The following is a 15,218-nucleotide window of genomic DNA, read 5'->3' as shown; positions in this document are numbered from 1 at the left end:
TCCTACTATCAATTCAGCATAACTTTTGGTGTGAAGATTGTGACCTCTGACACCTGTAACCAGTAACAATAGTTATTTCACAGATAATTTTCAGGTTCTGTGATCCAGCAAATCATTTTCTGTTCTCAAACATATAGAGTGGTTACTTAGAAAGGACAGTTTGATTAATAAAGTTAATAATATGTATACCTAATATTATGAGAAACTTTGGGAATAAATGACACCAATACCAAGACATACTTCTTTATGTAGCACAATATGCATACAAAACTAACTGGCACAGTTCAGCATTTCATTTAAAAAGTTAATGTTAACATAAAAATCTGCATAATGTAACACCACAGGGAGTTAAGTGATCTTATTTAGAACTGAACTCTCATCATTCATTCATTGATTACGTTCAAGTATCTGCCGGAACCAGTGCCAATATTTAGTCGTTTTAATCTTTAAACAAGACAGCTCACAGTGCGTGAAATTGGTCTGGTCAAGACGACCTTCAAAGAAATGTTCCGTTCCTATTTGCCTTTGAGGTTGGGGGATGGAATGAAGGGGATCAAGCTATTTTCATATGCTTGTGTCAGTTCTTTTAAAAGGTAGATGTAAATTTTACTTTTACTTCTAGACTTGAATTTTTAAAGCATCACATTGGTAAAGTGCATCTATACACAGGATAAATAGGATACTTAGGTGCAGACAAGCCCTTTCTCAGCATTGTAAAATGAAAATCATTCTATACTGAGGAAGCAAGGAGTCTTCTATTTTTGACCTCCCTTACCTAAATCCTGGTTTGTCATACTATCCTTGTGATTTTAGGACTTTCTGGGTCTTTAGAAACTAAACACATTCGGATACACTGTACATAAATTAAACTTCTTGATCAATATGCTTGTTTCGAGTCATGTCCCAGAAAGTATTATCCAGACACAGCCATGAGACTAGCAATTTAGGATGAGAGCTGATTAGTGCTATTTAGGGCTCGCTTTAATACTTCTTCCAACAGAATATATGTACCTTTGTTTCTTTTCTCCACCATGACATTCAGCCACTAAAATCTGAAAAAACCCAGCATAATACACACTCACACTATGTGACAGCACTAGGCCAAGCACCACCAATTTCAAATGGGGTTCTCTAGCCTTAAGAAACTTGTAGCTTATTTGCTCACATTCTCAATTTTAAAGTAGAGCTGATAAGTGATTTCCACATTTTAAAAAAAAAACATGTCTTGGATTCTTTTAATTTTTGCCTTGTCTGGTTATATCTGGATAGCTGCCATGAAGATACTGGAGAAAAAAAGATGATTAGAAGAGTAATACTATTCTTTATAATCCGAGTAATATGCTTCCATTTCTTTTCTCTGTAAGGTATTGACTAATAAATTGTAGATAGCAACAGTAGTTCAATATACACTGAAGGGAACGTGCAGCTTGGAAAATTCTATGTTTTAAAGGTTTGTGATATTAATCAGATAATTCGATCTCCGACACGGAATATACCTAAAGGTCAAGCTGTCTTTGAGTGAATGGTAATGACTTTTCTGTAGGCTATTTCAGTTTTGTTAATAACCCCATGCTGCGAAAAAAAGAAGTGTGTTCTTTAAGGCCTAATGCTACATGTTCAACTTGCACAACTGCTATTGGACTTTACCATCCACCAATTCCTTCCTCCTCAGAGCAACATAGTAACCCATTTACAAAGGATAACTGCAGCAAAAGTACAGTTTTAACCCCCAACAGCAAACCCTCTTCACTGCATACTCACATTATCATTTACCAACAGTAAGCAGTCCCACACCTTTATCACCCAGCACTAAGATTGTAGCACCAGAGGAAACCAATCCAAAATATTTTTCATACAGATACAGAACACTGATCAACAGCTGTTCTCCTGTAAAGCAAATAGCTATTCAATGTGGCTCTTCCCTTTAATGAAAATCCAATGTACCTTGCTAATTAGTACTGTGCTGTAAAACAGCAGTTTAGATGCAAAATGCGACAGCACCAATGTCAGTCTTTTGATCTATTTGTTCCTCTTGTTTGAACAGACTTGGTTTCTACTTGTATTACAGAAGCCAGATTCTGTATATTCTCTGGTGAATATTTCTCATCTAATCCATGCAATTTTTACTGGTCATCCATCTGACCTAGGATTTTTCTTTTTAATAATATATCGGGTCCAAGACTGGGGACGATTGGCTCCAAGACTGGAGACGATAGACTATCATGGGGAAACCTAGATGGTCCAGCAAACCTAGAATGGATAAAATTTGCTATTATTTGGCACATGTTTAAAACCATGGACCCGATCCACTCCAGGATTGCTGGATTGTGATCATCCACGTTCACCCATGATAGTCTATCATCTCTGATCTTGGATAGCTTTGATAAACCAGGCTCAATATGTATATAGTTTTTTTAAATTATTGGAAACTAAAAAAGAAGGTAAAGACTTCATTTGAAGCCAAATTGTTGGGCTCAGCTCTTTTATAGCTTCTAATATTTCATGTTGTAGGTTCATAAATATTTTCTAAAATAATACATTTTTCAGGGTTTTGATTGAAATGGAACAGTTTGCAGTTTGTAAAATAGAGAAGACTTTCCTGTATAATTTGGAATGCTCTAGTAGTCAAAAAAGAAAACTCTGTTGTAAAGCACATAAAATGACTCTGCCTACCTGAAGAAAAATCAGTGCAGCCAACTATTCTGTCCATGAGTTTACTTTGTTTTTTCTGCTTGTGTAGTCATTTGTATAACAGCAATATAAACAAGACCCCTTCAAAGTAATAATTGCCATGGCCACATCCCAAATTGAACAGACTACAAACAACTGGTTAGCTGGTCAAAAATATGAAATATTTCTTATTTTCTATTACTTTTCTTTAGCATTTCAGTAACCAATACTGGCAAACTCTCTGTTAGCCTAATTTTAAATTTAAACAGATGTAGGTGATTTAAATTTGCTGTTGAAATTTTTGCACAGAATAACACAATGAAGAGTTTCATAATAACTTGTGTAAGTCATTCACTGAGCATTCATGCCTCATGGGCTAGAGCAGCAGCTTTTATTATTTTATTTTTAATAATATTTTATTTTATTATTTTTATTTTATTTATTTATTTTTTTTGCAACATGGACTGGTTTTTTGCAAGAAGGAAGGATGCTCTTCTTGGACTGGGACGTGGAAGGACACTCCCTCTGGACCAGGTAGCAGCAGTCCAAACTTGTTTGTACAATAGACTGGTTTTCAAAAATGCATGGACTCCCTTCCCCTGGGTTCATGGAAAGTTTTTCTTGCATGGTGCAAAAAAGTTGTGCTGCTACTACCTGGTTCAAGGGGACTATCCTTCTTTATCAGAAGAATTCGTCACTGTGAGAAGAAGGATGTGTGTCCTCTCTCCCGTAATTTTGTTCAGCCAATCAGGCAAGGCATCTTACATGATTGGCTGATTTTCTCAATCCCCCATAACTACATTCAGCCCCCCTAAACGAAGAGAATTAGCAAATATGGAACAATATTTAATTCACTTCTCCTGCTTACATTACACCAGAGGTAAAATCTGTAACAGAGACACCATTAAAGCATTAAAAAGTAGTCTAGGTACTAGTCATTCCCTAGGGACATTCACTCATACTTTAATAAAAAGCCTTTACTGCCAGTATGTTTTAAGTTGTAAATGTGGTTAGACCTTTGAATTCATCAAAGTATTCATCAAAAAATATCAAAGAACAAGATGCGATCGTTAACAGTAAAAGTGAATTGATATTTGCATGGGATGCATTTCTTTCTATGGGATGTAATTAGTAAAATTAATCAGTAAAGTGATTGATCTAGGAGCCTAATCTGACTTCTACAGACAGGGTCAAGAAGGATTTTTTTCCCAGTAGGTGAATAAATTGACAGCTGCCTTGCTTGTGTTTTGCTTTGCTTTCTTCTAGGTCATTTGTATAAGAATAATCAATTTTACCTCTTACTAACAAAACTTACCATATTCCTATGTATTAAACAGGTCATTGTGATGCAAGAAGAGCACTTTATCAGTTAGCACTGACGCATACGGCACTAGGAGTAGACAGTCAATGGAAGACAACTTGAAGATTGTTGGTAACATAGTCCTGAGTATTTCAGTGGCTTCCATTGTCCTTTGGCAGAAACATCTCAGCCACTGCTGACAGAAAAAAAAGCCACAAGAAAGAAGACAGACGGGAACGAGTCCGAGGAACCAAAGAGCCAAGGTAGACCAAAGAAGAAGACATCGGGCTTCTTCTGCTCATACCTAATTTTTTTGTGAGTTAGGCCCCCTCAACCTGTCACCCTGGAGTCGTGGAAGAGGTGGAATGAAGGCAGAATGGTGTGGTGTGAGAAAGGTGTTCAGATTCTTCTGACAACGGTAGGAGCTTTTGCTGCATTTGGTCTGATGACAATCGCAATAGGAACAGATTACTGGCTATATGCCAGGGCCTTCATCTGCAATACCACTAACATATCAAGTGAAGAAACACCACAGAAAGATAAGAAAGACCCTGGAGGGCTAACCCATTCTGGTCTATGGAGAATTTGTTGTTTGGAAGGTAAATACAGTATATATATTTTAATGTGTTCATTACGTTTGTGTTTTGTTTTATTTTGGTTTGTGTTTTGATTAAAACATAAAATGTCATATTGGTTTATTGAAATCATTTTTGGTTAGGTTTTGTTTTTTGTTCCTAATTTTTTATGCTACCATGGAATTTGTGATCACAGTATAATCTCTAAATATGCTACAACATATAATCATGTAAAGGTTCATATACATGGCCTTTTAAAATGTGCCTTCATTCAGAGTTTATTATACACTCCAAACAGAGGCCTGGTTTTATACAGCTTGGCAACTAAACTTGTTCAGTTCAAAGTATCTAACTAAATTGGGTACTATCTGAGCTGTTTTGGACTGCATTCAGCAATCAAGTAAAGGTCATATACACACCTTGGGACTGGTGCTTAGCGAACTTTTTAGGCAACAAGTGCATGCAAATGGCTCTGCCTGTACTCAGCACAGCCTAATGCAGAAAAGCTTTGGGCAGCCTTTCAGGATACAGGAGTATGGCCATCAGATTTAGCCTTTAAAGGGCAGGGATGAGGTTTTAATTTAATCCTGTGGTGGTTCTTAACTTCAGATGTTTGACATTTGTTATTTCCATAAATGTATGCAATTTTTAATGAACAAACCAAATTCAAAATGCGGAACAAAACACTTCTTTAAAAATCAAACGCAATACCTAATTATTTTTTTAAACAAAACTAACTTTATTTTTCTAGAAATAATCTAGGGGTCAATACCATCATCCAGCTATGTAATTCGGCATCAGTCATTATAACTTATGATGTTAACTCAATGCACTCCTACCACTAAATCATAGATCTCAGAACCATTATACTTTTAGCATGAATCTCTGTGCTATTATGCAAAATCTGCCATTGAGATTGTACTTTTACTTAAATGTGGGACCCTTCCCATGTTGAGGGAAGGCATGGGACATAGTATGGTATGGTAATGGTAATGTATTGCCATTAGTCATGGCCAAATGTGCTCAGCTCTGAATAACTTTCATTTAGCATTCGTTTTCTTATTAGCCACTCAAAAAATGTAAAGACAAAATCCGTCTCCAACAGACTTTACTGGCCTTTACATCAACATTCGGCACACTTCAAACAGGTTTTAGCTGAACTCCAGCACGATTGATTGATCCAGAACTCTATCTCTACTGAAAAAAGAAAGAGCTGTATCATCACATTGCCATTATATTGTGCTCCACATTATTTAGTTCACTTCTAAAATGACTGTTCATCACATGTGGTGTATTCTGGAGAGAGCACTTCCCAACATGCTGGTTTTATAAGGAAGAGTAGTTCACATGAAACCCCATGCTGAACATCTTTGATTCAGCATATGAAAATGATTCAATTTGTTCAGTAAAGTTACCTTTTGACCTATCCAAAGCTAGGACTTGCTGTGAAACACCACTGTTAGAATGAGATAACAATCATATCAAAACATACCATCCTGACCAAATCTCATATTCATCTATTAAGTTTTGTGAACATGAATATCATATATCGTATTACTATGGGTAACCATAGTCTAATCACCATCTAATTACATAACTTTGTGAGATCAGCTTCCATGAACAATCACAGTATGCTTAGATATATATTCACAGTGAAACAATAAAACTAAATTAAAATATATATTTTATGCATGCAAGCAGTGTAGGTACTTGTATCTGATAGGAATATCAGCCTTTCCTGTTTTGTCCCCTGTATTGAAGTGCAGAGTGGGTAAGGAACCAGCACGAGGGGCCAATTAGTGTATATGCTAATAAGGAGTATGCTGATGAGAGGGGAAAATAGAATTTTAGCTTAATATATAAACCAGCCAGTGTGCTGGTTTTTCTTCACAGTCCAATTACAGGCGGGGGTTTGGGGTATATATGACACCCGTGTTTAAAATAGGTGATTTGGTTGATACTGGCTGTCTTTCAAACTAAAAGACCATTTCTAAATCGAAGTTACATATTACAGCAACATTGCCTTTTAGTATTTCAATTGATTTTTCTACTTTACAAAAAAAGCAAATAAAGTATATACAAATTAAGTAAATTCAAATGTACTATACTAATACTATACTTAATATGACTTGAGAGTAAGAGTTTAATCCACTATTCCATTTTCTTCATAGTCACCTACAGGGTATTATTGTTAAATTATGGTCTCTCTAATATTTTCTATGTAAATATACCAATGTAAAAAGTATACCAATGTATAGGACATACGGTATATGACATATATATATATTTTTAATATGTATATATGTATAGGTCATATGGTATATGACATTATGTTTTAGTATATTTTATTAAGTAAGTAATATTTTAGATCTTTTTAAATAAAAGAAAAATTGGAAATACAAAATCAGCAAATCAAAGCAACACAGATCAACGGTGTTATATATTGTAGTCTAGTCTAGGGTAGCTTAATGCTTTGCTTTCTCTTCAGTCCTAAGCATGCATACCCTATGTTGATCTTTAAAAATAGGAAATAAAACATTTGATCTTTTAAGCTTTCCCTTTTATCTCACAGTTTTTGCTGACAGATCTTTATTTGCTACTTTAATGACTTGATATTTCACAACTCTGTATCTGCAAATAGCAAAATTGTAACACTAAACAGTAGAATTACCAAAACTCTGTGGTATTCTCCTGAATTCCAGTACAATCATTCATGCTATGATAATGAGCAGAATAATGAGTGGCACAGTCTATACTGCACACACTTTACATAAATTTAAAATATGAGCATAACATAATATAACTGAACCAATGAATAATATTATACAACTTGCGTAATGCTGCAATTTCACATTCAACTCATATTATGCCCAAAGTACCTAGACAGACATGTCCTAAATTGCTTTAGAAATTGCAGAAAATAAATGCTTGTAGCCGACACCTTTTGTTGATTCCTACTTTTATGGACTCAGTTTGTGTTGTTTTATGATAATATAATAATAAATTGAAAAACATGCAATTAGCTTAATTTCTTCCTAATTTCTGAACTCACCTGTTCCTAGTATGTATGTGTCTTTTGAGCTTCTGTGCAAAAAAGGAGTAACTGTCATTAAATGAATGCTCTATGTATAAACCATACTTTCTGTGTGGGTCCACCCCCCTATCTTTCCAGAAGACAATGACTGGCTAGGGGCCTCTAGAAGGTGCACTGTGGTCAGTATACATTGCACAGTGGCTCTTTGGGCTCATAGGGTGTTTGACCTTGATTTGGACTTTCTCATTTTGCTGACTTGACCCCATTGCCTTATTGCTCTAGTCATGACTATGGACATTCTTAAACTGGATACCCTGTTGAAATAATTTATCTTGGTCCATTGGAGCAAACTCATTGACTTTCATATGAAGTTCTGTCCCTCATGAAGCTCCTGAACAGTTCTGATGCTATTGTAGGACGTTTCTTCCTTGAGTGTGACATGAAGGTTCTCTTATTTTTTCATGATATTGGGACTTCTTTCCTTTGACTTCAAATTAGCCTTTGTCTCTGCTGGGCCAGTCTGAGTTTGCTCCAGAATATTGCATCTTTACAATATCATCTTTTTTAGGTTATAGTCTAGTATCATGTTGTAAAATCCATTTTACTTTGTGCTTGTTTCTTTGTATTCCCTCCTTTAATTTAACAGTGAAGTAGCCTGGTTCTCTGTGCTGTAACTATGTAGTTTATATTATTTTCCAAATTTTCTTTGGCTGGCCCAACTGTCTAGTTACTTCCCCCAAATAAGCTATCACTTGTTAGTGGTGATACAGGGAGTTCTATGGTGAACCACCCTTCCTTTTCCTCTCATTTCACTTTACCTACTCTCCTTCCTTCCAACCCGATTGCCATTTGCCCCCCCCTTCCTTCTCATTACCCATTACCCATCTACTCCTTTTTTTCAAAAATGTAGAAATTGGTTCTAAAAGTCTAAATGGAAAACAGACAACATTTCAAACTGTTAGGTGAACAGGTGCAAGCTTTTAAGAATGTGCCTTTAGAGACCATTCAGTCGAATCATGATAGATGTGATGGGAGCATGGTTTGAAGTAGCCCCATGCCCCATTTTCTTTACCATTGCAACTTCCTTGTCTCTCCAGGGATGTTCTGAGAATTGGGTTCTAGCTCTTTTAGGTCTGTGTAGCTTTTGTTTTATTGCAGAGACTCTTTCCTTCTCTCCTTCAATATGAGTTTCTTATTGATTCTGGAGAGAGTGGGAAACCTTCCCCTTGGTGTCAGATAGGACTGGAAGGGTCTGGGCCCTGCAATTGGGAAAGGCAACGGTTTCTGTGTGTGCACTCCTCTGGCATGTTTTGTCAAGACTTTGTCTTGCAAGATGTTTTGTGATTTTTGAGGATTTGACAGTTGTTTTCTCTGACTGAAATATGTTTCTCTTGGTGCCGTACAGTCTAATTGGTTTAGTCAAACCTTTTCGAGCTGATGGACCACTAAATTTATCAGTTCCAGATGGCGCATGCGCAGGAAGCCGGAAGAAATTTCTCCTTTAGTAACATCATGATGCAAGAACACACCCACTCTCCCATCACAGCTCCAGAGACACAACCCGCCCACTACCTGGAGCCTGCAATCTGTACAGGAGACGTAGTCTGCGGCTCTGGCCGGTGCGTCCCACCAGCGAGGTCCTTCTCCCGACCCCGCTCATGGGTGCACCGGCCAGAGCCGCGGACCGCCACAATTTTCTCGCAGACCACTGGTTAGCGACCACTGGTTTAGTCTATATTTTTTTTCTTTAAAATAATGTTATTAAAAGTACACTTTGATGCATTTTTTAAGACACAAAAACTCATTAACTGGGCTTTTCTTCTTTTCTGCCTAAAGTATAGAAATAAACACTACTGATATTGACAAATATTCACTAATATTCTTCTGACATGTTTTTATGCAAAAGGACAATCCAGAGACTTTGTGGTGCTTTTACCTTTGTAGCAGACTAATTTATATTGAAGACTAACAATACATAGAGAAAAAGTTTTGCACACAGCAGGTAAGTTACAGAAAGAGATTGTATTCATCATTAGCTAGTACTAAAGAGCTTAGACCAAATGCATTAAAACAGCCTTGGGTTCTAATTGTACCAAAAAACAAAAACCAAATCTTGCAGTGAGGTAAATAGGGAAATTTGGAGACTGCCATTTTAGCCCTTTCTTCTGAAAGCTTTAGTTTACTATCTGACTTAGATTAAAGATCAAACTTCCTACTTGTGTGAGTTCATCCAGGAAATTTTGTTCGCTGTAACAGCCAGGCAACAGGTAACAATTTTAATATAGGAAATTAAAATTGGAACTTATTTCTCCCAACAGTATTCCTCTGCACATACAAAAAGTCAAAGGCAAACTAAACCTATATTTGATATATCTTTTGATGGGACCACTTTGATAGTGCCACTTTCATCTTTTGATGAAAGTGGTACTATCCCATGCATTAGGACTTTTATGTAGTGTGACCATTTATTTCCTTGTTAGGATAGACATCTTCAGGCATTACTCTGCCATGGTGAGTGTATAATAAATTCTGAACATCATTTAGAGAGGATGCTAGACTAAACTTTCCATCTCTGCGTGAGGATTAGAGAAACTTTCTTTACATATGCGGCTTTTCTGTTCATGTGCAGTCTGGAAATGAATTCCATAAAATGTATAATATTTGTCATGCTATTATTAACTAAAGAATTTTTGCTTTCAATAAATTTAGGACAAAAGAGAGGAATATGTGTAAAAATTAATCACTTCCCTGAAGACACAGATTATGATCATGACAGTGCTGAATATCTTTTACGTGAGTTATTTTTAATTACATTCTTGATATACTTATAGACTTGTGTACATTGTTTCTGTTGTATGTGCTATTTTACTGTTTTTTTTATCTATTATTTCATTAACAACTATGAACATGAAAATATTATTGGTTTCCTCCAAACATCTTGGTTTCCTTTATTGTTGGGACTTACTTACAGGCTGTAGGTATCATAGGCTATGATTATATCTGGGATTTAAAGCTAGACAATGTCTGTATGATCCTTATTGCTCACGATGAAAAGGATCCAAGAATTATTCTTATGCCTTTGCTGATTCAAAAAACATTTTCCAATGGCTCCTGGTAATCCATGTTGACTGAGATGAACTGGGGAATTGTAAAACCTTTTAGATGCCAATTACATACTTAAAGGGAACATATATGCCAGTTTAATAAGTTTAGTGGTATTGTTGCAGGCTGTTTTACATTAAACAAAATATGTGTAGTGGTAAATTTTTCAGGAGCTGGTTTTTGGTTTTCAAATTTCTAGTAATGTTGTAGTGTTTGTTTAATTTCAATACAGTAAAAAATATAACAACAAAGAATGACCGACCACCTAATTATCACATGGCCACATCCCTTTTTTAACTAGCAATAGGACTTTGAGGGGTTAGCTCAATGAATGGGACTTCATAGGCCAACCATATTCAATTTACACATGTGTATCAAAAAAACATATTTTTATTAAATACCATTTTTGTAAATAACAATAACCTCTTTAATTCCGTTTCTTGATAGTAGTAGCTTAATAAGCACCATTATCCAAATTTTCAATCAAATTTTTTGCTTTTAATCCCACCATACATTGCTTTCTGTAGTCGGCTATTCTTTTTATCCAGTCTCCATTCAACTTAGGATCATACAGCTGCTCTAGCGTGCCCGCATATGATGTGCCCACATGGGAAGCTGGCCGTTCCCACAGGGATTAAAAGCAAAAAATGTGATTAAAAAGTTGGATATTGGTGCTTATTAGGCTACTTACATCAAGAAACGAAATTAAAGAGAGGATATATAACGGATTTGACTCTTAGTCCATGTCATTACTGTCCTTGCCTGCACTCACCTATTGAATTGGGGCTTTATGTGCCACAGGAATCAGATATTTCTGTCTCTCTTTCCTGAAGAAGCGGATTGATTCCGTGAACCGCGTCGAAAACTAGCAGGGTATGCCCCTAGGATTGGGCAACCCAGACAGGAATATGTGATTATGGTTGTTGCACATTTTAATACATTTTAAATGTTATGTTCTTAATGTTATTTAATAAAAATATGTTTTTTGATACACATATGGAAATTGAATATGGTTGGCCTATAAATTCCTATTCATTGAGCTAACCCCTCAAAATCCTATTGTCAATACAGTAAAAGGCTGTAAAGGATGGTTGTAAAGCTTAAAGCATCCGATAACTCAGCATACTAGCAGTAGACCATTCATGTATCTGGTGCTCCCAATGGACATCCAAATGAAGTATGAGGAGATGGCAAACTACAATTCTAGTTCTGCCGGAAAAAGTACCCAGATTCTACCACTACATGGAGGTTCTATACATTTCTGTACCCAGAGACTCACAAAAAGACAGAGAAAGGCTAGATGTGTGACCCAATCATTGCCTGGTATTGTTACATTGGGTACTTTTTAAATCTTGACAGGTTTATTCCAATAGATTTCAATTTATTTGCTGATTTCCAAAATTTGAAGACCTATATTAGATTGTTTGCAAGGTACATGTTATTTACCTGCATTTTGTTTCTATTAACTGCTGAGATTCTCATTTATTAAGACAATAATCTTTCATAACTTCTGACAGCCTCAAGCTAAACGTTTAGAAAAGATTGTAAATGCATGGTTAATTTTATTAATATTTTATGTGATGTTGGTCTGTTAAAAATGAAAAGTATTGACTTAAGTCAGTGTTCTACACCGTCTTTGACATACCATTGATGTACAGCATGTTCTTGATTAAACATCTTGAAGGGTGCGAAAAGCATTAAGCCGTTAGCTTAAGTGCTTTCATTACCTCTTCTACTTTTTCCTGAAAAGGAATCAATAAAACTTTCTTTTTTTACTTTATAGTGATGTACTGAATTAGGTGCTTTTGTTGATTTCAGTATCTTTGAAGCTGAGGACACTTGATTATTATGATGTGGGAACCCATTAATGTAGTACAATGGTATTAGAAGTCTGTGTCCAGTAAGTGTAAAATGTTTTAGGGCAGGTTTAGTCCATTTGCAACCCATTTAACTCATTCTAGCAAATTAGTTATTGAAAATGACTAAAATATGGAAAATTAGCAAAGGAATATACCATATATCATTCATACTGACATTTTATAAAAACAAAAATATTATTTGGTATTTTATTTATATTTTTTCTTTTTGATTATTGGTGAAGCCTAAAAACATAATTTTTAAACTTAAAAGTTTATTTCCTCCCTGCCTGCCCTGTTCAAAGATGAAATATAGAATTTTAAATAGGCAAAGATTGACAGTAATTGGCTCTTTCTCATAATAAATTGTGCAACATTTGCCAAAGACCTACAAAGAAATAAAGGTTTCCTATAACTAATAATATTTATTTATAAAATATTTGTAATTATTTATAATAATTGATTATTTGAATGTGGAATAAATATTATATAAAATTCCCATTTAAACTGACTCTTGCTATTCCTTTTGTTATCCCATATAACAATACATGTACATGGTGGATTCTGTAATCTCTTTATTACTCCCTTACTTTTGTCACAGCTTTCTAGCAATTCCTAAATAGTGTCTGTGAAAGCTAAATGTAAAAATCAGTTTACTTAGTTTCCTTTTAGCTTCTCTTACCCATACTTTACCCATGAGCAGGAATAGTTTGTCATCTAATGCAAAGATCCCCAACCCCCGGTCTGCGGCCCACCGTCTGACAGGTGGGCCATAGGAGCACAGAGATCAACGGTGGTCCATGGCTCTGGCCGGTGCACCCCCAGCGGGGTCAGGAGAAGGACCATATCTCCCTATGAATCACAGGCTCAGGGCGGTGGGTGGGTTGTGTCTTTGGACACAGACTGCCCACTCTCCCATTGCGGGCTCAGAAGAATATATATATTCTTTAGGTAAGCTATCTATACCTTAGGCTCTTATTTCTTACATACACAATTACTTTTCTAATCCTTTACCTTTAATTCTTGCTCACACCAGAGGAAATTAAACAATTATCTTTATGTATCTTACATATACTTCACACACTGTGACTTTGCATTAAATAACGCATACACTTGATTGCATGCAATAATTATTCAAACATTAAAAAATATTTACTAATGTATTAACAATACCCTCATAAATATTATGTGTCAAAAACTCTGCATCAACTGTAGATAATATCATGGTTGACTGCAATAAGTATTTAATGAATTAACATTTACAGAACTGGCTTTCTACTTTAGTTATTCCAATATTTATTTCTATAGGTTTTAAGAATCATTTTCAAAAAGAATAAAAAAATTAAAGTATTACTCTTCTACAGGTTATGCGTCATAAAATAGATAACAAAAAGCTAAGTTCAACCTTACAAGCAAATATATCCTATACCCATATAGATCCTACTACAGATTCACTATAAGAGCTGTTATAAGAGTTGTTACTGTCAAATGTTTGCTTTTGCATTTAAAAACTGGGGCACTCAAATGCAAATCACAATATATCTTAGACAACCATCCTGACAAACACATTGCAGAGCGAAGCAGATCAAATGCAGCCTCAGAACTGTCATCCACACTGCACCATTAAAGTAAATAGAAATCTACTGAATTACATTTAATGAGCATTTAAAACACATGCCAAATTCAGGAACAGTACAATCAGAATCAGAACAATCAGTAGCAACAGTTTTAGCATTGTCTACACATATTATTTTGCAAACCTCTGGTGAGCCCACTGTAGGTGTCACAATTTAGAATCTAACTCTCAAAGCTCTGGCCAAAAAAGGCCATTGGAGGGCAAATGATTAGTCACTGGAACTGCCAGTGGTGTACCTGAGGCTGTTCGTTCTCCTAATAATGGCCCACCTTGCCTTGTTTCGCACCACGGCTTTTTATAGAGGTGGCCTTTTTGGCGATGGCTTAGCTTCCTCATGTAAAAGCCTGAAGCAAGAAAAATATGATATTTTGGTATTTTTCATTGAGTTTGAATAACCCCCCTGGCGATCTGAATACTAATTATTTTTAAATATCAAAACGGTACATTTAAAAATACTTATTATTTTAAATTTACCACCTGGTCCCTCCTCCCACCCGCACGGTCCCGCCCTCCAAGCCACACACTTGCAATGCCCGGCGAGGCATTTTTAAATGTACTGTTTTGACATTTAAAAATACTTATTATTAAGACCGCCAGGGAGGTTAATATACTGTACTACTGAAGGTGTCTGAAAATACTTGACTGCGGTATAACAAAAACTTGCAGAACCCTTCCCAACCTCTTTCCACCCCTCAGCTACCCAATAAAACAGACACCAGTTCTTGGTCAAATGTAATGCAGGCCTTTTATTAGCACAAGCAGCACTTCAATAACATAAAAACCTCCTAACATCGACATAACACAGATAACCACACTGACATAAGGGTAATGCTTCCCGGGCTGCAGGTCCTTGAAGGCATCCACCACACCAACTTGGGATCTGCACCATCTTGTAGTTATTGCTCCCAAAAAAACACTACAACCCAGGTTGGGAATGATATTGATATCTATAGACTATCCCAAACCAAACTTACCTCAGCCTTGCCCACATCACTCATGAGACTACACACCAAGGACAAGTTCCCCACACTATTGTTACCATCAC

General features: G+C 35.9%; 1 protein-coding gene across 1 annotated transcript in view; it reads left to right on the top strand.

Annotated features, from left to right (window-relative positions):
- Nucleotides 1–4,011: 4,011 nt before the first annotated feature.
- Nucleotides 4,012–15,218, top strand: part of CACNG8 (calcium voltage-gated channel auxiliary subunit gamma 8) — a 32,750-nt gene continuing 21,543 nt past the window's right edge. The window contains exons 1-2 of the mRNA XM_072425527.1: nt 4,012–4,569; nt 10,289–10,372. Coding sequence (XP_072281628.1) covers nt 4,347–4,569; nt 10,289–10,372 — 307 coding nt within the window. The 5' untranslated portion in view covers nt 4,012–4,346. The remainder of the gene's footprint in view (nt 4,570–10,288; nt 10,373–15,218) is intronic.

The sequence above is a fragment of the Pyxicephalus adspersus genome, chromosome 11 (genome assembly GCF_032062135.1).
Source record: "Pyxicephalus adspersus chromosome 11, UCB_Pads_2.0, whole genome shotgun sequence".
Taxonomy (NCBI): domain Eukaryota; kingdom Metazoa; phylum Chordata; class Amphibia; order Anura; family Pyxicephalidae; genus Pyxicephalus; species Pyxicephalus adspersus.
The sequence above is the reverse complement of the archived record's forward strand: the minus strand, read 5'-3'. Positions and strand labels throughout refer to the sequence as shown.